The sequence below is a fragment of the Episyrphus balteatus genome, chromosome 2, assembly GCF_945859705.1.
Source record: "Episyrphus balteatus chromosome 2, idEpiBalt1.1, whole genome shotgun sequence".
Classification (NCBI taxonomy): Eukaryota; Metazoa; Arthropoda; class Insecta; order Diptera; family Syrphidae; genus Episyrphus; species Episyrphus balteatus.
The window spans coordinates 131,305,966-131,330,102 of NC_079135.1; the positions used below are offsets into that span (position 1 = coordinate 131,305,966).

The window sequence follows — 24,137 nt, forward strand, 5'->3', positions numbered from 1 at the left end:
GAAGTGGTTTTTTTTAAATATTTTTTAATTATAATTCGGATTTTTCATTTTGCGTGGACGTTGACCTCGACAAGAGTATAATGAGTTTTTCTTTTCTATTTAATGTAATTAAAATCGGTAAGGTGGTTCCAATAATTTAAACGAATAAAAAAATTGCTTTAGGTACAATACAAGTAAATTGTGGTAAATAGCAGTTTTTTGATTTTCTAAGAAAAATACCTGGATCCTTTATTACTCTCACAATATTTTTAAAAGGCCGTGGCAGTGGATGTTAATGAATAATAATAATTTCTTACGACTTAAACTGATCCCTGAAAATTGCATTCAAATCGATTCAGTTGTTCAGTTTTTATTATAAGTTTTTTCCGCACTCCCATACGTTTCTCCACGTTTATTCTCTAGTTTTCGCAAGGAACATTAAGAGAGAACCTTGATTATAGCTCAAAACACTATAATTAACCTTTTTTTTTGCATAAACTAGCCTCCAGTACTTTAATAATGCCTCTTATTTAAAGATCAATGAGTTTACCCAATATGTACCAATACTTTTTTGAGGAACATTTTATTGTTTTTTTTTTATTCCCTTCTCAAAAGAAAACAAAAATACACTCAGAAGGTGTGGTTTTGTCCAGTAAATTGTTAAGATAAAAATACATTTTCGAAAAAAAAAACCCGTTAAAATAGCATAAAATTGCCCATACATTTTTTTTCAACGGTACGTTCTGTGCTGATTCACCAAAATTATTGCCTGTTGTTTTTCTTGCCACCCGGCAGGAAACCGTCGAGAGAACACCAAAAGTGGCAAAGTTAAAGCAGAAATGAAGCTCGGAATTGAAAATCTTTCACAGAATTTTTAAAAACCTTAAAAAAAAACAAGAAAGTTTAACTTATTAACTTATTTTATATTTCGTTTAAATTACAAAGTTCCTTTCAATAAAATATTTTTAAGATAAAAATCAAGATGAATCCTCTTTCTTTTTAGTTCTTAAATATCACATTGTTAATATAACCGTCTTAAATAAACTTAGTAAATATCAATTTTTTTTCACTGACTGATCAACGACAATACTACTGGGAGGAACAACAACCGCAGTATTTTGTTCTGTATTTGACTTTTGCACTGGTTTATCTCCACTGAATATAAACTTTTCCAGTATCAAAATTGGTGACTCAAAAGCTAGAGTAACATAAATCGCTATAAAAATTGTTGGCCCCAAAGCACTCCAAAAATATAAAAACTGTAAAAAAAATAATATTAATCAAATGCTTTTAAACTCATTTTAAGGACTAGACAAACCTCATTATAAACTGAAAAATATACTTCAGTTCGTGTCATTCCAAAATGCATTCGTTCAACTGCCATATGCATCATATACATTGCATAAGTTAAACGTCCCAATGGCTGCCAAAATGGATGAGACAAAAATGTATCAACAAATCCACCATAACCATAATAACAAGCAAATGTTATCCAAACATGAGCTAATCCCCAGGATATGCGTTTTAAACCTTCATAAATTGCAGCCTCGAAAACGGTTCCATGGCCATTTGCACTTAATGTGAAATATGGTCCAAAAACTACAGCTGTCATAGTAAAAAGACTAACAAACCAGCCAATAAGTTGAACAAGCTGGAAAAAGATTTTGTATTCTTATAAATTTTGTCAAAAAAGGGAGGTCTAAAACTTACTTTTGATATTTTAAAATTAGCTAGCTTGACGATTTTTATGCAAGTAATAACCAAAACCAAATCCAAGCAGCCAAGTTGCACATCTCGTGTGAGTTGGAGTGTAGACTTTTTCCCATTCATGAGGATTTACTCTACAAAAAAAAAATAAATTAAGTAAAGAAGAATGTCACAGCTTTGAATTTACCCTAACGTAAGTCCAGTATAACCGTTTGAAATGTAGATTGCCATAACCCATGCAATTGACCCCAATCCTAGAGCAAGTAAGACTGGTGCGAATTTTTTTCCCCATTTCCACATCGGGATTAAAAGTAGTGGAGAAAGGGCATATAATTGAAAATCAATGGCTAAATACCAAGCTTCATCGTAACACTAGAAAAAAGAATCAAACAGTCATCAAAAAAACAATTTTTGAAATCAAAAACGGTTAAATAATTACTTTTTTATCCTGAACATAGTAATTTTGAATGTAAAGCAAAACGGGCCACCAATTTGTACCATCGCAACCATTTTTTATCATTTGAACGTCTTTTATTGGGCCTGTATACATGATTTTATTCACACTGTAAGCCATTAAAAGACCTGCTGCTAAAACTGGAGTAAGTCTAAAATAACGATGAACAATGTTCATCAACGGGTTGATTTTTCCAGATCTGAAAATAAGAACTTTGAAATCTTTAACAAGTCAGACAATTTTAAAAGAAGATCTTACGTTTTGTCAAGTCCTCGAAATCCAATCCAAGCCACTAACAGACCTCCCATGAAAAGGAAGGTATCAACTGATATACTTGCATTTAAAGCAGGGAAGAATTCGGGACTGTATAACCACTGGAAGAAAAGATAGATTAAGTGTTTATTCATTCAAAGAAGTTTTAGAATTCTTACTGCAATATGATCTTGATTGTTAATAATTGGTGTACCATGAATATTTGTATAAGTGTGATGATTCATAATCCAAAATGTTGATAGAACTCGCATTCCTGTCAGGCAATCGATGCTGTTTCGAGATTTTTTAGTGCTAATTGCAAAAAGTCTTCTACCATTTGTAAATACCGAGAAGGCCAATAAGATTTGGATTGGTTTTTCTGCAACAAAAAATAAAAGAAAAAATTTAAGTTCAAATGAAACTCTGGTTTTTTTGTCTACGAAGTTGAAAATTACCCCTTTAGTGTTGGGTCGATGAACAAATTTCTTGTGCTAGAAGAATACCGACATACTTTCACAAAAACTACTTGTTATTTATTCATAGAAAAATGTTTCTTATTTTTTGTTTCATAAATCAAATAAAAATGATAAAACCGTTTGACGTTCGCCATACATTGAAAATTGTTTTGAAGCTGTAACTCTTAGCGAAAAATGCATGATAGATGCATAACAGATGACGCATAATTAAAGTCATAAGGACAAGTAAAGGAAATAGGAACTGGTTGAAAACAGAAGAAAAAAGAACGAAATGTTACAAAGGTAGGATGATTTTCTTTACATGTAATGTAAATCAATTCAAAAGTTATCCGTTATGAGAATTTCAATAATTTAGGGCTTTCTTAGAAAATTTGGACAGATAAAAGGTTTTTTATTCAAATCAAAACTCATTTTTATCACCGTTTTTAAAGCAATTAACTTAGAAATTTAGAAAAACTTTAAGAAAATGCTTTTATATGCAAGTTTTCTAGGTCACAGAAGCTAAAGATCAAGAGCTAACATATTAATATCTGTATGTTTTGTAGAAAAACGGAATAACTTTTTGAATTCATACTTAATTTATACAAGTAAAGCTAAAAAAATATATTCTTTTTTTTTTGCTTTTCTCATTATACGAAATTTTGTACATGAAAAGCTTCCAAAAAAAATTACACCATTAAAAAGTTTAGGTAATATTTATTCAAAAGAATAAAGCCATCCCGACTAACAAATTTACTTCTTTATAGGTGGTAATGTAACTCCTGTAAAGCTTTATAGAAGGGATATTGTTCATTGGGATACCTACTTAAATTTTAACATTGCGTAAAAAGTATAAAAATAATTTATTGAAAACAATAATTTTTGATGAAAAAAGCAAAAAAATAAATATTTTCTATCTTCTCACACCATTAAATCAATTTTTTTCTATGAGAACCTAATACCTACAAATTTTATATTATAATGAAAGCTTATTATTTCACCTTTCATATGACGCTTCAATCATATTTCTATCTACAATGCCTACAAAAAAAATTAAAATTTTTTAAAGCCAACCATGCCGAAATTTTAACTTGAGATTACGGTACTTCCCACACTAGTGGCTGATTGGTCATGGGCAACAGATCTCCACAGGTGTATAGAAGGTATTTCTCAAGTTTTTTTTATTTAACATTGTGTAGCGTGTAATAAATCTGTCGTTATGTATGATACCTACATACATATATCAAATGAAATATAAAAGGTAATATCATCAGGATGCTCAGTAAAGCTTAGTAAAATTTTTATCTGCTCTAGATAAAAAGATATAAGGTATTGAAAAATAGAACTTTATTTTACAGTTATCTCAAAATTGTGAAAACAAAATTGATTTAAATTTCGCACAAATAAAGTCCTGCAAATAAAGTATCTGCAATTCAAATTTCAAATTTATTTATCAGTTTAAGAAAAAAAAAGATAAAAATAAAAGAACGGTTAAAAACGGTCACAAAACTTGGGACAAAAAAACTTGTTTTCCCGTTATTCGGTGAAAAATCATTTGAGAATACAAACAACCATACACTATATGTTCCATAAGTTTGAGATCTTTTGAACGCTACGAAAAATTGCCAAAATTAAAAACCTATACAAAATACCCCAAAAAAGTAGGTGTTTTTCAAAAATTCATATTTCAAAACGAAGAGACTTACAAAAAAATCCGTTATAGACCTTTAATCTTTTTTTTTTCATTATCTTTTGAATGGCGTTTTTCAAATTATCAAAAATGATTTCCCCTAAATATGTAGAAACCTCTTGCTACACCGAAAACAAATTTCCATCCAAATTGCTATTGGCATAGCAACAGCAATGTGTTCCAGCCTTTAACTCCAGGCACTCCGAATTTGGGATTCTGGTCTATGAGAAACTTTCGCCCAGATTATGGTAAAATTTTAAACGTTCATAGATGGGTGAGTTTTGACCAGAAAATTATTATACAGAATTATTCATAAAGAATAAATCATTCTTTTTCAAGAAAGTCAAAAATTTAATTTTTGTGGTCAAAATTGCACTTCCTACCTCGTTTATTGTTTTCGCTATAATTCTGGGCGGGAGAAATATTTGAATAGACTAGATCCTTTGTCCAACTCAATTTGAATGCTAATGGGGCTACATGGGAGTTGAGTCGAAACTGAGACAAAAATTTCGTACCTAAATATTCCGATAAAAATACAAAATGCATTAAAACAATAACATTTCTCTTTGTGTATTTCTGAATTGCCATTTAAATTGTAAAATTTATTGAAAAAAAACGACTTAATGTACATAGATATCAAAAGAATTCTTTTCCATCTAAATAATTTTAAACCCTACTTAAACTCAACCTCCGTGTAAATCATCGCTACAACTTTTCGCGAAAAATTATAGCGACAGCGAGATGCGTTGGTAGGGGAAGTGACGCCAAGTTTATACGAAGGCAGACACACAAAAGTTTGGGCAATCCCATTTTAGAAAGTGGATTTCATCGTGGTTGGTCGCGTCAATCAAGTGGCAAATAAAACAAAAGGCCAAAGAATCAAAGAAAATCTTAGTGCGCGATTTGTTAAAAGTTAATTCGTGTGCCCGTGAAAAAAAAAGTAATTATTGCACAACTTCGACTGGCAGTGACGAGCCGATTGAAATTTCAATCGAAGTTCCACAAAAGCCACCTCGAATCAGAGCAAAATTTCCACGGAAAAGTGCATACGCACCACGTGCCACAACCTCAGTTGCCGCCCGCCACCAAAAAAAAAAAAAACAACATAAAGAGAAGAAAAACTATCCGCACAACCACCACTGCCCAAGAAATCCACCAAAACATCATCGCCGCCACCATCATCGGCAAAAAGTCACCAAATTCCACCACCAGCACCATCGTCTACCACCAGAAAATCATCATCACCTCAAGCAACCGCCAAATCTACATAAGCCGTAGTCCACCTTCAGCAACCCCTGCGCAGGAAGCCAAGTAAGTAATAAAACTTTTATTTACTTAACCACGTGCAGCACCGTCGTCGTCGTCTGCCTACCAAAACTTCTAGTTGCGCATACGACCGGCTGTGACGATCCGATTGAAATTTCAATCGAAGTTCCACACAAGCCACCTCCGTTGTCTGAAGGAAGTGAAAATTCACCTCCAGCATCTACTGCAGCTGATTGTGAAGAGCCGATTGTATAAAATCGAAGTTCCACAAATATCTCATCAGCCGCCGTTTCACACTACATCACCACCACCACCGTAGTCGTCCGCCTACCTAAGATTTGCCGCCACACCATTGCTTCTACAAGTGAAAGTGAAGAGCCGATTGTCTAACAATCGAAGTGCCACAATATTCCTCGACCGCCGCTCCAGACAACGAACGAAATCAACATCATCATCAGCACCTAAGTCGTCGTCCGCCTACCTGCATAAAATTGGCTGACCCTCAACTACATCTTCGACTGGCTGTGATGACCCGATTGTATGTCAATCGACGTTCCGCATAAGTCCATCAACTGTCTCACTGCAACCAAAACAACAAAAAAACACCACCTTCTCCAGAAACCACCAAACTACCACCACCAGAGTAAGTACCAACCAACAGCGTATGCCAAATCTTCGACTGGCTGTGACGATCCGATTGAAATTTGTAAATTTCGATCGAAGTTCCACATAAGCCTATGTATAACCCGAGTAATCTGCACCTGCGCTGGTTACATACTTAAAATTGTTTGGTTTTAGCCCGATCAATCTAGAAATTTTATCAAAGTTAATTTAAGTACAAAATTTTGTGATGCAGTTAGGTTCCTTTGATGGAGGAGAATATAAAACCACAGTTTTACACTAATATTTTATATGGCGTATCCCCGAAAATGACATCTGACCCCTAAGTAGAACGGAAAAAGTGATTTCAGTCGAATTTAATAAAATTTAAGTATGTTGTAGGTTATGTGAAGCTCATAACAACGCAACCCTCTTGCCCCAGCCCTTAGCCTCCTTTTTACCCTCTTTTTTCCCCCATTTGTACCCTTTTAATGGGTTGAGTACGATACTTAGGCGCCCAGAATTGATAACGGTTTTTTGAAGAGGAGTTCAATACAATAATTTTTTTCTATAGAAGGGGTGATCTATCTCCCCCTCTCCCTACCCCGTTTAGGTGGGAGGGGCAATTTTCTAAAAAAAAAATATTTAAATTAAAAAATTATTAAAAAACAACGGCAACACTTACAGCTATGAATGATACCTTTTTAAAAATCCAGAACTGCACACTTTAATTTAATTTATAAATCAAGTTTTAATGAATTGTTTTTGAAACAATCGATTTTTCAGTGTTCAGTGTTTAAAAAAAATTTTTTTTTTCAATATTTTGACTTAAAAATCTATTATTTCAAAAACAATTCATTAAAACTTGATTTATAAATTAAATTAAAGTGTGCAGTTCTGGATTTTTAAAAAGGTATCATTCATAGCTGTAAGTGTTGCCGTTGTTTTTTAATTTAAATATTTTTTTAGAAAATTGCCCCTCCCACCTAAACGGGGGCGGTGAGGGGTAAATAGATCCATCCTTGTATAGAAAAATTATTGAATTGAACTCCTCTTCAAAAAACCGTTATCAATTCTGGGCGCCTAAGTTATCGTACTCAACCCATTAAAAGGGTACAAAAGGGGTAAAAAAAGGGGTGAGAAGGGGGCTTAGGAGAGGGTATACTTGGGGCAAGGGGGTTGCATCCATAGAGAGTTGTAATGAGCTTCACATGAACTACAACACACTAAAATTTTATTAAATTCGACTGATATCACTTTTTCCGTACTATTTAGGGGTTAGGGGTCATTTTCGGGGATACGCCATATCAAATTTTGGTGTAAAACTGTGGTTTTATATTCTCCTCTATCAAAGGAACCTAACTGCATCAAAAAATTTTGTACTTAAATTAACTTTGATATATAGTGAAATTTTGTCTAGGATGATCGGGCTATTTGGTACATACGAATGGTACAGTTGTTGGTTTGAGATTTCAATTTTGTTTGTTTTGTTGTGGAAAGTTCCAGGGACGCATTTTCATTTTATATTTCGGGAAATTGCTACCAACCATCTCGCTGTCGTCGTCGTCATCGCCGTCTAATGGATATAATTAAGTATCATTAAATTTTTTTTATATTTTTGATTTCATTAAAATTTCAAAGCGACCATACCTTTATGTAAATTTATTACCAATGCATTTTTTTTAAATCACAATTAGCTTCTACAATTCATATCTACATACCCGGAAAGGAATGAAGGTGCACCTACATCTCCCCCTTCTTGGAAGAGAAATTGGAAAAAGCCAATAAATAAGTAAAGATTTGTGAATCCCATTGAAAGGGGTAAGTGTTGAATTTATATTATTGATATTAAGAAAAAACATTGGGATAAAGTTAGGTATTTGGTCAATTTAAATTTTGCTTGTTCTCATACTAAATTAATATTTTTGCTTGTTTTCTAACTAAATTTTTTTTTTATCTGGATTTAAATTTTGATATCTATGTACATACAGTACATACATAAGTCGTTAAATTTTTGAAATAAATAAACTTTTGTATATTTTAAATATTTGTTGGTTCATATTCGGAATTTCTGATTGATGATTTGATGGGAAGTATATGTATGTTTTGATGGGAAATATATATACTTATATATACATATTACTTAGTTACTCGTGTTCAGAGTGAAGATATGAGTTTGAGTTGTCAGTAAGGGGCAATATAGGGATGTGTAGGGTCGGCATAGGATGGTAGGGATGGGATAATTTTGCGTATGTGATAGATTAGTCGCATGCGTTTGTAAAAGGGGTCTTTGCTTATAATTAGAGCATAGCAAAGGCGTAGGTAGAAGGGAAGGGATAGCTCTGAGAGGATTTTAACAGCTTTTCCTCTCACTGAATATCAAAGTCCGTTTGTTTTGAGGTTGATTGTGAAGCGAAATTCGGGCCTTAGGAAAGAACAGTTTATGGTTAGACTTAGGCAGGCAGTAAAAAAAAAAAAAAAGTAACCCATGTCTGGGGCTAGCAGCAAGAACCCTCACCCGTCGTTGAGCTACCGGGAGTTCAATTTTGCCTGAGCTGCAAGTGCCTAGACACCCTTTCATCACTTTTGGCCTAAGGTTCCTGTGGCTTAGGTCAAGAAAGCAAGTAGAAGTGATAAGAGGTTGGCGGAATCGGCTTTGGGATTTTTCTTTTTCCGATTTAGGTCGATGACGTTCGTTACAGGTGGCGCCCAACGTGGGGCTCGAAATTTTGCGTTATAATTCACAGTCACTTAAAAGAAATTTTAAAACTTAAAAATTTATTTTCAATTTTTCCATCTTTTCTTTATTTGATGAAACTTGACCGATAAATGGGTTGAAATCGTTCCGCATTTATGAATGATTGCAAGTTTTATCATTAACAGAATACTTTACTTCTCTAGACACGTTTCATACTTATCAAATTTATATGGCCGATAGATTCATTGACTTTTAAGATTCTACATCTATGATTGCTGCATATAATATTTGGTGAGAATTTGTTTCGATGTTTGGGTTAATAAATGTTTACGTCCGGTAATTGAATTAGAGTATGATCTTCACTTATGGCTGTTGCGTGGCATAACATTTTCTCAATCAGAGAGTAAAGTCAAGCTTATGACAAGCGAGACCGATCGTTGAGTTGAAATAGTTCCTCATTCTAGATTGCAGCTCATTTTAAATTTGCTTGATATTTTACTGAACATTGAAGTTTTATACGTTGATATTTAGAATAATTCTCATCCCTATCTATTTTATTCTGACCAAACACATCCCTTATGCGAATGAAAATATTACATTAAAAAAAAAAAAAAAATCATTTAAAGACATTACGTTTAAGAAAAGAAAATAGTATTTTGAAGTATTAAGTATTAAGATATTGAATCATTTTGGAATTTTGATTGAGTTTTCGAAAAATTGAGTTGAGTAAAAAAAAAAAAAAAAAAAAAAAAATATTTACGTGTACATAAATACGAATAAGTACATACATGCATATTTATATACATATGTATTTGGATGCAGATGTTTATTGTTTTCATTGAATGATAACATTCTAATATTTTGAATTATAATAAATCGGTTCAAAGCGATTGAATCATTTTTGAATTTTTTTTGTTTTCGAAAGTAAAGTTGTCGAGTTAGATAATTTTACTTGCAGTTTTGCTTTACATACTTCAATTTTTTTTGTTGCATACATAGAAATTGAAAAAAAAATTTAAGTTCTTTAAGACGTTATATTTTCTTGAAAAAAAAAGAAAAGCTATATTTAATTATTAAGTCGATTGAATAACTTTGAAAATTTTTTTGCAGTTTCAATAATTTAAATTTCAATTTGAAAAGTATTTAAGTGCATTTGAAAATAATTTTGTTGCAAAAACTTAAAATTGAATTCCTTATAAAGTAAGAAAATTAATTCGAGTTAAACCAGAATAGACAGTATAGTAAACGTAAACCTAAATCAAAGAATCAGAACATACAGAACCTTCCTGATATGGCAGATTCTCAAGCTAATGAAGGAGTCCCTCCTTCCGTTGACCCAACTGCAACCGGTTCAGAACCTCGTCAGTCACCGAATTTAATTGGCGCAGTTGGAGGTTTACCGGCGGTACCAACACAATTTCGACCTAATGTTGCTAATGAAGATGATAATAGTAACGGAGAAGTTGAGAGATTTGAACATTACGTTCACGAAGTTGTTTCAGGAACTATAGGTCTCAGTCGCACTGAGGACCGTAGATTTATTCAAGAAGAACTTGATAAGACAAGACAAATTCTTCGTCAAGAGTTGGCTTCCATAGTCACTGAGGCTCTCAATAAATCCTCTAGCAGCCCAATAAATAGAAACCTAACAGCTGATAGGGACTTGGCATCTTTTCCAACTCCCAATGTACCAAATATTCCTGCGGGAGGTACTTCAGCTAATCCTCCACGGAATAACCCAGCTATGAATGAACCAATTTATCCCGTCAATATGCCTCGCAGCTCCAATGTAGACCATTTCTTATCTCAGTTCAGAAATTTGAATCTTAGTGACCCTTCACCTCAAACAGCGTCGGATCTTCCAACAACATCCCATGCACCTTACGTTGGTGGAAAGTATCCAAACTATCACAAGTGGGATTTACACTACGATAATAAGAACATGGATGTTGATGACTTCTTGTTTCGTTTAGAAAAGCATAAAACGGCTTATTGTGTTTCTTATGACGATGTTGTGAAAAATTTTCACTTTTTCGTAACGGGACCTGTTAAAACTTGGTACTGGATTTATGTGAAAAGAAATCCTTCAGTGAATTGGCCTACCTTGCGACTTGCACTCATAGAACAGTACCGAAGTCTTGACACCGATTTTGAATTGTCACGTCGAATGTCTGAAAGAAGACAGGGTGCTTTCGAATCCTTTGATTCTTTCTACGAAGACCTTATGGTTCTGAATTCTAAACTCCGAAATCCCAAGACTGACCGAGAGTTCATTGAAATTTTAAAACAAAACGTTAAAAGGAAGTTGGGAGAGCAACTCATTACTTTCAACACTCATAGTATCCCGGAAATGGTTCATGTCTGCCGAACTATTGAAAAGTTTATAAACGACCACGAAGTTTCACGTCAGAAACTTCAACCAAACCCTCCTTTTCGCAAAGTAGTAAGTGAAATTTCAGATCCCTTAGATACTGAACCATCTGTTTCACAATCTCAAATTGAGGCAGTAAATTTTTCTCGTCGTGATCCAAGTTCTATTAAATGTTGGAACTGCAAGGAATCCGGACATACTTATATCTATTGTCCAGTTGAACAGCGCATTCTATTTTGTTATAAATGTGGTCTTGAGAATACGACCCTTCCTAAATGCCCTAAATGTTCGGGAAACGTTTCAAAGAGCAATCTTTCGGCCGGAGAGAATTGCTCAAAGAAACCGGATCCGGCGAACTAACTCAAAAAGAAAATCAGTCTCCTTCTTTCAGAGTATTGCGACGCTCTGAAAATCTCCTTCCTCCAGGGAATATAGAAGAAGGAAAGCCAGAAATAGCCCAACAGCCACCGAAAAGCCTTCATCAACGCCTTGAAGAATATTATAAAGTTAGAGATCGAATTTTCAGTACTAATAGTGCCCCGATCTCGTCAAAAGTAAATCGTTTAAGGACACGTTTTTGTAGTAAAAAGCAACTACACCGGTCTATTGCTACAACTACATTAGTAAATTCAAATAATGACCCGCGCCCATACGTCTCGGTACAAATGTTTGACAGAGATTGGCTTGGTCTATTAGACAGTGGTGCCTGTATAAGTTGCATAGGTTCAAAAGGTGTCCAGTTCTTAAAAGAGAACAATATAGCTCTTACAAAATTGTCTGCAGCAGTGACAACAGCTGATGGTAAGAAACAGGATATTGTGGGAAAGGTAGTAGTTAAAATAAAATTCAAAAAGTTAGTTAGAGACCTTACGCTTTTGGTAGTTCCATCGTTAACCCAAGAATTGTATCTTGGTATTGACTTTTGGGAAAAATTCAATATTGCTCCGGACTTGATTCCGAAAACTCAAAGTCATTCATTAGAGTTAGAAACCATTTCAGTAAGCAACGATGTTTTGGGAAATGAGTGTCAGAGAGAAAGTGCGCTCTCGGTTGCCCATGAGCTAACAGATGAAGAGTCGTTGGAGTTAGAAAATGTCATAAACATGTTTCCGTCATTTTTAAAGAAAGGTTTGGGGAAAACGTGTTTGGAAGAGCACATAATAGATACCGGGGACCATGCGCCAATAAAACAGCGCCACTACCCCGTGTCTCCAGCGGTAGAAGCCCTGCTAGATGTGCAATTAAAGCGCATGCTTGATATGGGTGTTATCGAACAAAGTAATAGCTCCTGGAGCTCCCCCGTCGTTCTCGTCAAACGTGGAGAGAAAATGCGTATGTGTATCGACCTTCGTAAAGTCAACGAAAAAACGAAAACCGATGCATATCCGATGCCACACATTTCATCCATTCTTGGTCGACTTGCCGATACCTTTTATATTTCAAGTGTTGACTTAAAAGATGCGTTTTGGCAAATACCGCTGGAGCAAAGCTCGCGGGAGAAAACAGCGTTCACGGTCCCCGGTAGGCCGTTATATCACTTCAAAGTTATGCCCTTCGGGCTTTGCAACGCTCCTCAACGTCTCTGTCGGCTCATGGACAAAGTCATTCCGCATGAGTTACGAACCAAAATTTTTGTATATCTAGATGACTTATTGATTTTCTCAACTACCTTTGAAGAGCATATGAAACTTTTGAAATTAGTTGCAGAAAAACTTCAAGATGCAGGTCTCACTATAAATGTTGAAAAGTCCAAATTTTGCTATAAAGAGGTAAAATATTTAGGGTTTATAGTAGGACATGGCTTGTTGAAGGTAGACCCAGAGAAAGTATCAGCGATTAATGACTTTCCTATACCGAAAACATCCAGACAAGTCAGACGCTTTTTAGGAATGGCGGGCTGGTACCGAAGGTTTGTTCGAAACTTTTCTACACTAGCCGCGGATTTGTCAGACACTCTGAAGAAAGGAGTAAAGTTTCACTTTGGGGAGAAGGCTATCAAGTCATTTAATGCGATTAAGGAAATGTTAACATCGAAGCCAGTTTTAGTCAATCCCGACTATACGAAACAGTTTATTCTTCTTTGCGATGCTTCGTCAACGGGAATAGGGGCAGTCTTGTGCCAAAAAGATGATAATGGGGATGAAAGACCTATCTTTTACTTTTCGCACAAACTTAACGATGCACAAAAGAATTATTCCGTCACAGAGCGAGAGTGCTTAGCAGCCGTATTGGGCATAAAGAAATTCAGGCCTTACATCGAGGGTTATAAATTCAAGGTGATTACAGACCATGCTAGCCTGAAGTGGCTAATGGGCTTGAAGGATCTAAGGGGAAGATTGGCCCGGTGGAGCCTAGAGCTACAAGGATACGTTTTCGATATAGAGCACCGGAAGGGCAGTCTAAATGTGGTACCTGATGCACTCTCCCGTGCTTATGAAATTGAAGCCATAGGCTCAACCTCAAAAGAATCTTGCGAAGTGCTGCATTTGGACTTGTCTGACCCGAGCTTTCAATCGAAGGAGTATCGGCAAATCATAGAGACAGTGGAAAAGAATAAAGATCAGTTGCCTGACCTTCGTCTTTCCGGCGGGTATGTTTACAAAAAGGTCAGGCATAGCAATGGCAATCCGCTTCAAGAAGATCTAACTTGGAAGCTGTGGGTTCCTCCGGGACTCGTCAATGACTTGGTCCTTCTTGCGCATTGTCCACCGAGGGCTGCGCATGGTGGTTTGGCCAAAACACTTTATAGATTGAGACAGCAATTTTACTGGCCCAATATGGCTACGCAAGTCAAGGAATTTGTCTCTAACTGTGATGTCTGTAAAACTACTAAAGCACCTAATATGATTCTAAGAGCTCCGATGGGAAAAGCCTTTACAGTAGATCGTCCTTTCCAACACGTATATATAGATTTTTTGGGACCTTACCCACGTTCTAAAGTTGGAAACACTCATATATTTGTTGTATTGGACCAACTTACAAAATTCGTATTTATTAAAACTCTTAAAAAAGCAACGTCAGAAACCGCTCTTAATTTTCTTCGCCATGAAATTTTTCTTATTTTTGGTGTTCCCGAAACCCTCTTATCAGATAATGGGAAACAATTTGTTAGTAAAGAGTTTAGTAAATGCATGAAAAGTTTTGGAATAACGCATTTAAAAACCGCTTCATATTCGCCCCAGGCAAACGCCAGTGAGCGGGTTAACCGTTCCATTTTGGCGGCGATCCGTTCATATATCGACACTGACCAATCGAATTGGGATGTTAATCTTTCTCAAATCGGTTCGGCATTAAGAACTGCGGTGCACTCGGCGATAGGTATGTCACCTTACGAGGCACTCTTTGGGCAGCGTATGATGGAGCACGGTAGCGATTACTCAATTTTAAGGGATTTAGACGGACTTAATAATTCAGAGTTAGAAATTTTACCAAAATCAGCTAAAATGAACATTCTTCATTCTTACATTAAAGATTCTCTCGAAAAAGCTCATCAAACATATGAAAAGGTTTATAACACCCGGAGTACCGCGGTCAAATTCAAAGTTGGAGAACCGGTTTATAAGAGAAATTTCGTATTAAGTGATGCAAATAAGGGCACCAATGCAAAGCTTTCTCCAAAGTTCTGTAAGGCAATAATTCACAAGGCAGTAGGTAATAATTTGTTCGAATTGGTTGATGAAGCTGGTAAAAGCTTAGGCGTAGCACATACAAAAGATATCAGAAGGTAAGACTAGCCAGATAATTTGTATAAATTAAGAAGATATAGTACGTAATTGAAATATAGTAGTAAAAACATAGTTGGTAATCAGAAGCCCGACTAGATCAGCCTGAACACGAGACTCTTGGGAGGTAAGGGGTTCAAGTATTCGTTCGACTACCAATCGTTTCCATTCTTGAATTTTTTATGCACCTAGTGTTCTAAAAATTTCAAGTTTTGTAGAAACCTCTTGCTACACCGAAAACAAATTTCCATCCAAATTGCTATTGGCATAGCAACAGCAATGTGTTCCAGCCTTTAACTCCAGGCACTCCGAATTTGGGATTCTGGTCTATGAGAAACTTTCGCCCAGATTATGGTAAAATTTTAAACGTTCATAGATGGGTGAGTTTTGACCAGAAAATTATTATACAGAATTATTCATAAAGAATAAATCATTCTTTTTCAAGAAAGTCAAAAATTTAATTTTTGTGGTCAAAATTGCACTTCCTACCTCGTTTATTGTTTTCGCTATAATTCTGGGCGGGAGAAATATTTGAATAGACTAGATCCTTTGTCCAACTCAATTTGAATGCTAATGGGGCTACATGGGAGTTGAGTCGAAACTGAGACAAAAATTTCGTACCTAAATATTCCGATAAAAATACAAAATGCATTAAAACAATAACATTTCTCTTTGTGTATTTCTGAATTGCCATTTAAATTGTAAAATTTATTGAAAAAAAACGACTTAATGTACATAGATATCAAAAGAATTCTTTTCCATCTAAATAATTTTAAACCCTACTTAAACTCAACCTCCGTGTAAATCATCGCTACAACTTTTCGCGAAAAATTATAGCGACAGCGAGATGCGTTGGTAGGGGAAGTGACGCCAAGTTTATACGAAGGCAGACACACAAAAGTTTGGGCAATCCCATTTTAGAAAGTGGATTTCATCGTGGTTGGTCGCGTCAATCAAGTGGCAAATAAAACAAAAGGCCAAAGAATCAAAGAAAATCTTAGTGCGCGATTTGTTAAAAGTTAATTCGTGTGCCCGTGAAAAAAAAAGTAATTATTGCACAACTTCGACTGGCAGTGACGAGCCGATTGAAATTTCAATCGAAGTTCCACAAAAGCCACCTCGAATCAGAGCAAAATTTCCACGGAAAAGTGCATACGCACCACGTGCCACAACCTCAGTTGCCGCCCGCCACCAAAAAAAAAAAAAACAACATAAAGAGAAGAAAAACTATCCGCACAACCACCACTGCCCAAGAAATCCACCAAAACATCATCGCCGCCACCATCATCGGCAAAAAGTCACCAAATTCCACCACCAGCACCATCGTCTACCACCAGAAAATCATCATCACCTCAAGCAACCGCCAAATCTACATAAGCCGTAGTCCACCTTCAGCAACCCCTGCGCAGGAAGCCAAGTAAGTAATAAAACTTTTATTTACTTAACCACGTGCAGCACCGTCGTCGTCGTCTGCCTACCAAAACTTCTAGTTGCGCATACGACCGGCTGTGACGATCCGATTGAAATTTCAATCGAAGTTCCACACAAGCCACCTCCGTTGTCTGAAGGAAGTGAAAATTCACCTCCAGCATCTACTGCAGCTGATTGTGAAGAGCCGATTGTATAAAATCGAAGTTCCACAAATATCTCATCAGCCGCCGTTTCACACTACATCACCACCACCACCGTAGTCGTCCGCCTACCTAAGATTTGCCGCCACACCATTGCTTCTACAAGTGAAAGTGAAGAGCCGATTGTCTAACAATCGAAGTGCCACAATATTCCTCGACCGCCGCTCCAGACAACGAACGAAATCAACATCATCATCAGCACCTAAGTCGTCGTCCGCCTACCTGCATAAAATTGGCTGACCCTCAACTACATCTTCGACTGGCTGTGATGACCCGATTGTATGTCAATCGACGTTCCGCATAAGTCCATCAACTGTCTCACTGCAACCAAAACAACAAAAAAACACCACCTTCTCCAGAAACCACCAAACTACCACCACCAGAGTAAGTACCAACCAACAGCGTATGCCAAATCTTCGACTGGCTGTGACGATCCGATTGAAATTTGTAAATTTCGATCGAAGTTCCACATAAGCCTATGTATAACCCGAGTAATCTGCACCTGCGCTGGTTACATACTTAAAATTGTTTGGTTTTAGCCCGATCAATCTAGAAATTTTATCAAAGTTAATTTAAGTACAAAATTTTGTGATGCAGTTAGGTTCCTTTGATGGAGGAGAATATAAAACCACAGTTTTACACTAATATTTTATATGGCGTATCCCCGAAAATGACATCTGACCCCTAAGTAGAACGGAAAAAGTGATTTCAGTCGAATTTAATAAAATTTAAGTATGTTGTAGGTTATGTGAAGCTCATAACAACGCAACCCTCTTGCCCCAGCCCTTAGCCTCCTTTTTACCCTCTTTTTTCCCCCATTTGTACCCTTTTAATGGGTTGAGTACGATACTTAGGCGCCCAGAATTGATAACGGTTTTTTGAAGAGGAGTTCAATACAATAATTTTTTTCTATAGAAGGGGTGATCTATCTCCCCCTCTCCCTACCCCGTTTAGGTGGGAGGGGCAATTTTCTAAAAAAAAAATATTTAAATTAAAAAATTATTAAAAAACAACGGCAACACTTACAGCTATGAATGATACCTTTTTAAAAATCCAGAACTGCACACTTTAATTTAATTTATAAATCAAGTTTTAATGAATTGTTTTTGAAACAATCGATTTTTCAGTGTTCAGTGTTTAAAAAAAATTTTTTTTTTCAATATTTTGACTTAAAAATCTATTATTTCAAAAACAATTCATTAAAACTTGATTTATAAATTAAATTAAAGTGTGCAGTTCTGGATTTTTAAAAAGGTATCATTCATAGCTGTAAGTGTTGCCGTTGTTTTTTAATTTAAATATTTTTTTAGAAAATTGCCCCTCCCACCTAAACGGGGGCGGTGAGGGGTAAATAGATCCATCCTTGTATAGAAAAATTATTGAATTGAACTCCTCTTCAAAAAACCGTTATCAATTCTGGGCGCCTAAGTTATCGTACTCAACCCATTAAAAGGGTACAAAAGGGGTAAAAAAAGGGGTGAGAAGGGGGCTTAGGAGAGGGTATACTTGGGGCAAGGGGGTTGCATCCATAGAGAGTTGTAATGAGCTTCACATGAACTACAACACACTAAAATTTTATTAAATTCGACTGATATCACTTTTTCCGTACTATTTAGGGGTTAGGGGTCATTTTCGGGGATACGCCATATCAAATTTTGGTGTAAAACTGTGGTTTTATATTCTCCTCTATCAAAGGAACCTAACTGCATCAAAAAATTTTGTACTTAAATTAACTTTGATATATAGTGAAATTTTGTCTAGGATGATCGGGCTATTTGGTACATACGAATGGTACAGTTGTTGGTTTGAGATTTCAATTTTGTTTGTTTTGTTGTGGAAAGTTCCAGGGACGCATTTTCATTTTATATTTCGGGAAATTGCTACCAACCATCTCGCTGTCGTCGTCGTCATCGCCGTCTAATGGATATAATTAAGTATCATTAAATTTTTTTTATATTTTTGATTTCATTAAAATTTCAAAGCGACCATACCTTTATGTAAATTTATTACCAATGCATTTTTTTTAAATCACAATTAGCTTCTACAATTCATATCTACATACCCGGAAAGGAATGAAGGTGCACCTACATCTCCCCCTTCTTGGAAGAGAAATTGGAAAAAGCCAATAAATAAGTAAAGATTTGTGAATCCCATTGAAAGGGGTAAGTGTTGAATTTATATTATTGATATTAAGAAAAAACATTGGGATAAAGTTAGGTATTTGGTCAATTTAAATTTTGCTTGTTCTCATACTAAATTAATATTTTTGCTTGTTTTCTAACTAAATTTTTTTTTTATCTGGATTTAAATTTTGATATCTATGTACATACAGTACATACATAAGTCGTTAAATTTTTGAAATAAATAAACTTTTGTATATTTTAAATATTTGTTGGTTCATATTCGGAATTTCTGATTGATGATTTGATGGGAAGTATATGTATGTTTTGATGGGAAATATATATACTTATATATACATATTACTTAGTTACTCGTGTTCAGAGTGAAGATATGAGTTTGAGTTGTCAGTAAGGGGCAATATAGGGATGTGTAGGGTCGGCATAGGATGGTAGGGATGGGATAATTTTGCGTATGTGATAGATTAGTCGCATGCGTTTGTAAAAGGGGTCTTTGCTTATAATTAGAGCATAGCAAAGGCGTAGGTAGAAGGGAAGGGATAGCTCTGAGAGGATTTTAACAGCTTTTCCTCTCACTGAATATCAAAGTCCGTTTGTTTTGAGGTTGATTGTGAAGCGAAATTCGGGCCTTAGGAAAGAACAGTTTATGGTTAGACTTAGGCAGGCAGTAAAAAAAAAAAAAAAGTAACCCATGTCTGGGGCTAGCAGCAAGAACCCTCACCCGTCGTTGAGCTACCGGGAGTTCAATTTTGCCTGAGCTGCAAGTGCCTAGACACCCTTTCATCACTTTTGGCCTAAGGTTCCTGTGGCTTAGGTCAAGAAAGCAAGTAGAAGTGATAAGAGGTTGGCGGAATCGGCTTTGGGATTTTTCTTTTTCCGATTTAGGTCGATGACGTTCGTTACAAATATTATCACTACTTTGTCAAAGTTCTACATCATTTTCTAGTTTTAAGGAAATATTTATAACTTGGTTTTGAATTTTTTTTTTTAATTTTTTTAATACCAATGTTAGCTTTACAATAAGTTTATCAATCGATTAAAAAAATTTAACTTTCTAGATCGTCGTGTTTAGAAAATAGCCACATTTTTGCAATTTTTTTATGGTGTTATTTTTAAAAATCCTTCATTAGTATTTAACTTTAGGTTATTATCTTTCAAATTAACTACAGAAGATTTTTGTATTTTCAATAGTTTATTTTCACTGCTAAAAATTTCAGGTGGATGCTGCCATGGTTCATCGATATTATAGGACTTTATCACGTCACAAATAAGATAATCCCACGTACACTCATTTACCTATTACCTATAAGTTAAAGTAAAGTGTGCACATTTTCAACTATATCTATTTATATCAAGTTGGGACACTGTGGTGTATACGTAACTTTTCGGTCAATACAAAAAAGGTTCGCAATTGAAAGTTTCTTTGAAAACTTGTCACTTCTTGGAAAATAAGATACGTGAATGGCACTCTAGGCCACTTAAAATTACCGATCTTATGATCGACTAAAAGAAAACAAACCCGAAACTTCTAATCAATACATGCTTTTAACTAAAATTCTCCCAATAAAGACACAACCATAAGCTTTGAAGATTAATTTTTACTTGCTCTATTGGGCAATTATTGGTTTCGTGTCGATAAAAAAACGATGATGGATTGGAAAAAGTGGGTCTCGCAATTCCGTATTTGCGTCTGTGCATCCATCTGTACACATTTCCACAGCCTAAACGGGAGGACGGATTTTCTTCAAATTTGGTACAGACGATTTTTATTTATATTTTTTTATATCTTGCTAAGAAAGTGTACCTCTAATACAAATTTATCGCCTCTTCCCCAACCTCAGAAAATGTTCGTTATATTTACATAGAGGCAGCTCTTTAAATCAATTAACATAAAAGTGCTTTGAACTGCAAGACCAAGTTAGTGCGACCCAGTCGTGCATTTTATTTGTTAAAGTTGGGTGACGATTGAAAAAGTTTCATAAAAACATCACAAATTCTCTGACTTCTTTCTCACTGTTCCATATTTTTTTCTTACTAACATAGAATTCTTAGGAAAATGTTCTCAAAATTGTTGCAGATAAAACAAATTTTTTAAACCATTTAAAAGAAAATATAAATCGACACATACAAATTTCAAGGAAATTTATTGGTCAAAAAAATCAAAATAATAATTTTTTTTTGCAAAACTTTCCCTAATTTTAACATTTCACCCCTATTGCGGTTGTCAATCATCAATTTGATAATTGATAAATCTTGAAATTTAGCACTTTCAATCTTATTTTATTATGTAATGGGACAATGTTAGAGTAATTATTTGTATCAATATTATTACAATTTATGACAGCCAACATCATTCTTAATGATCAAAACTTATAAAAATTGAGTTTCTAAGAATTTAATTTCAACTTTTATCAACTATCAATTTGTAATTGACAATCGTAATATGGGTGATTGGAATTTCTTAAATGTTTTCTTATAAAATTTTTCGTTAAGTCTTTTACGATCAAATCCAAAAAAAATTCGGTTCTTTGACAGATTCCATTAGTAGGTAACGGTTTAAAAAATATTTGTTTTTTATATTATTTTTTTTTTTTTTCATTTTGGTCATTATGGCAAGAACCAACCAACCGTAAATTTTGGTTCTAAAAAATTAAATTTCCGTAGTGACTCCGATTGGGCGAATCCAATTCAAATACACTACAGTATTGAAGTCTAGTTTAAGTATGCTAAGTTAAAGTATCTTTAAGCTTAGAGAGATTATGGAAATCAGGTATCAATGATTTAGAAGGCATTTTCGATTATAAGTTGTTGTTCTTTTTGCTATATTATGTTAAAGTGACTACATTTATTATCTCAACGAGTGGCACTTCAAAACGCCACACTTTATTTATGAAACACTTGAATATTTGTAATAAAACAATTTATAAATAATTTATTTAATCTATTTGCAAATATAAGCTGCACACGTTTTTCTCTATGCGCCGGTTTTATTCAGTTATGAATGCAAACACGAAAATTAATTAAAGACAAGACACTTGTAACTTACATTATGTGCTTAATGACTCAAAATTCTGAATCATGTCTCAAATTTAAAAGATTGTAACAAGATTCAAAATAAATTATTGTACTTACTTTCAAAATGAGTTGTATAAAATTCATAACATGAGCTCAAAACCATCAAAATTGTCACCACACCAAATACAGACCTGAGAAAAAAAATACTTTTAATATCTTTTGAGGTCTTAAATTTTTTTCAAAAAGAATCTTACAATCCAATAATATTCATTGTAGTGAGTGGCGGAATTTTTCCATTCGAACAAAGTCCAACAGAAATTTCTGACAACGCTCCATCAAATTCTCCTCTCACTGATTCCTTAAAAATTGAAGTTAACAATTGAGGGCTACAGCTTTCAGGAATGCATATTCCTGTGTTTAAAATTGGATCAAGATTCCACCAGTGAATGTCATAAACAGGTGGTGATTTCTTTTCAAGTTGAATTGTTACAAAACAATATTGACTATTCACCAAACCAATGGGTTTATTAAAAGTCACAGAAGTTCTAATACATTGATCATAGTTTCCTAAATCGTATTCATTTCCCGATTCAATTCCGGATGGCAAACTTCCCCAGGAATCCAAAACTGAAAAAAAAAAACTAAGTGGTAATGGAAGATTTTAAGGTTGAAGGACCATGAACTTTGAAAGTCTTACAAAAGGTCTTTTGTAGTCCTCAAAGTTTATGATATATTTTTGGCGGCATTCAAAAATATACTTACATCGAGAAACTTGACGACTTGGATAACGATTTACTATTTCCCTCAAACTTTGAAGACATTTTTTCGAGTCATATGAATCATTTTCTTCATCGACAGATGAATAGATCTTATTTGGGTTATTTTTGATTTCATTGATGAAAACTTCACTCAAAATATCACTGGACACTGTCACATTGTTAACAATAGAAATTGATTGATAACCGTTTATAAAAAGAACGATTGCTAAAAACAAGTACAGAAGACTCATAACGTTTGGAAGTGGTGCCTCATAAGAATTAAAAAGAACTAAAAACATTCGAACAGTTTCTTTCGTTTAAATAGGTTAGGCTAACTAAAGATTAAGGGTTGAAGTAGTTGACGTAGGTAGATGTTTTCAAGGAGGTAAGATAAGGTATTTTTTTTTTTTATAAAAAGCGGAAGTGATAAGCAAATGTATGGTAATTAAATAATATAGTCAATTTGATCAAATTTATTTTATCTTCTGATCATTATTTTGTATGAAGATCAAAACAGCTTTATTTGATTATTTTTACAAAAATAAGACCTCAATAAATGCTTTTATTATAATTCGTGTAGATTTTAGATCCTTTTAAATAGAGTTCAGATAAAACGACTTCCTTTATTTTGACATGATCGTGTTATGTCATATTTATTCAAAGTTCGAATTTTAAATAAATGAGTACTTATAATTTATTTTTTCTAATCTCAAACTTGAAAAAAGGAAGTCGAAAATAATTTCATTCAATATATAATCAACATGCGTAATGAAAGTCTATCTTACATCTATAAATCACTCCAAGATCTCTTATTTGGTCTTTATGAGACTAAAGGGCAATTTTACAATAGTCAGAATAAAGGTTGACATTTATTCTTCTGATAGTCTAACTGACGATTGAAAAATCAGGGTTAAATTGAATAACCTCTACCAAAAGTTATAATGTAGGATTTTTTAACATTTAAATTAAGTCAGTTACGATCAGACCGCAACACAGAAAGTTGTTGTTTAATTTTAAGAAAAAGTTTGAGATCATCGTCATACATTAGGCAATGGCAAAATTTAGTGTTCCACACAATGTCATCAACGAAAATAACAAATAATAGAGGGCCTAAATGGCTTCCCTGAGGAACACCTGAGGAACACCAGATGAACAACTTATAACTCATGAATTTTTATTCCCGAATGCTAATTTTATGCAAGATGAGATCCTTGCCATGAAACTTAGAATGTCAGGTTACTCCTCGATAAAATTTAAATATTGGACCGCATCTTGTAATTACTGTTTCTAGTTTTTGAGAAAATTGAAAAAATAAAAAAATTCTTTTTTATCAGACCTACTCGAGATCTTACTTCTGGTTCCACGAACTTTTATTTTGTAAACTATCCATATTTTTTAATG

At 34.5% G+C, this 24,137-nt stretch overlaps 1 protein-coding gene across 1 annotated transcript; it reads right to left on the minus strand.

Moving 5' to 3' along the window:
• Positions 1 to 881: 881 nt before the first annotated feature.
• LOC129909773 (nose resistant to fluoxetine protein 6-like) lies at positions 882 to 23,033 on the minus strand. Its single transcript, XM_055986842.1, has 10 exons — positions 22,741 to 23,033; positions 22,233 to 22,605; positions 22,096 to 22,169; positions 2,572 to 2,771; positions 2,399 to 2,514; positions 2,126 to 2,339; positions 1,874 to 2,058; positions 1,715 to 1,820; positions 1,298 to 1,630; positions 882 to 1,238 (listed from the first exon to the last, which is right to left on the minus strand). Exons 1-10 carry the CDS (start codon positions 22,985 to 22,987, stop codon positions 1,035 to 1,037), a joined length of 2,052 nt encoding a protein of 683 aa, XP_055842817.1. The 5' UTR covers positions 22,988 to 23,033; the 3' UTR covers positions 882 to 1,034.
• Between the last annotated feature and the right edge of the window lie 1,104 nt (positions 23,034 to 24,137).

What these genes read in the sequence shown, in the direction of transcription:
- LOC129909773 (XM_055986842.1), bottom strand. Translation starts at nt 22,987, where the DNA reads ATGAGTCTTCTGTACTTGTTTTTAGCAATCGTTCTTTTTATAAACGGT. An exon ending in ACAATGAATATTATTGGATT is followed by an intron (nt 22,170 to 22,232) that starts GTAAGATTCTTT and finishes TTTTTTTCTCAG; the next exon opens with GTCTGTATTTGGTGTGGTGA. An exon ending in TTATACAACTCATTTTGAAA is followed by an intron (nt 2,772 to 22,095) that starts GTAAGTACAATA and finishes TTTTTGTTGCAG; the next exon opens with AAAAACCAATCCAAATCTTA.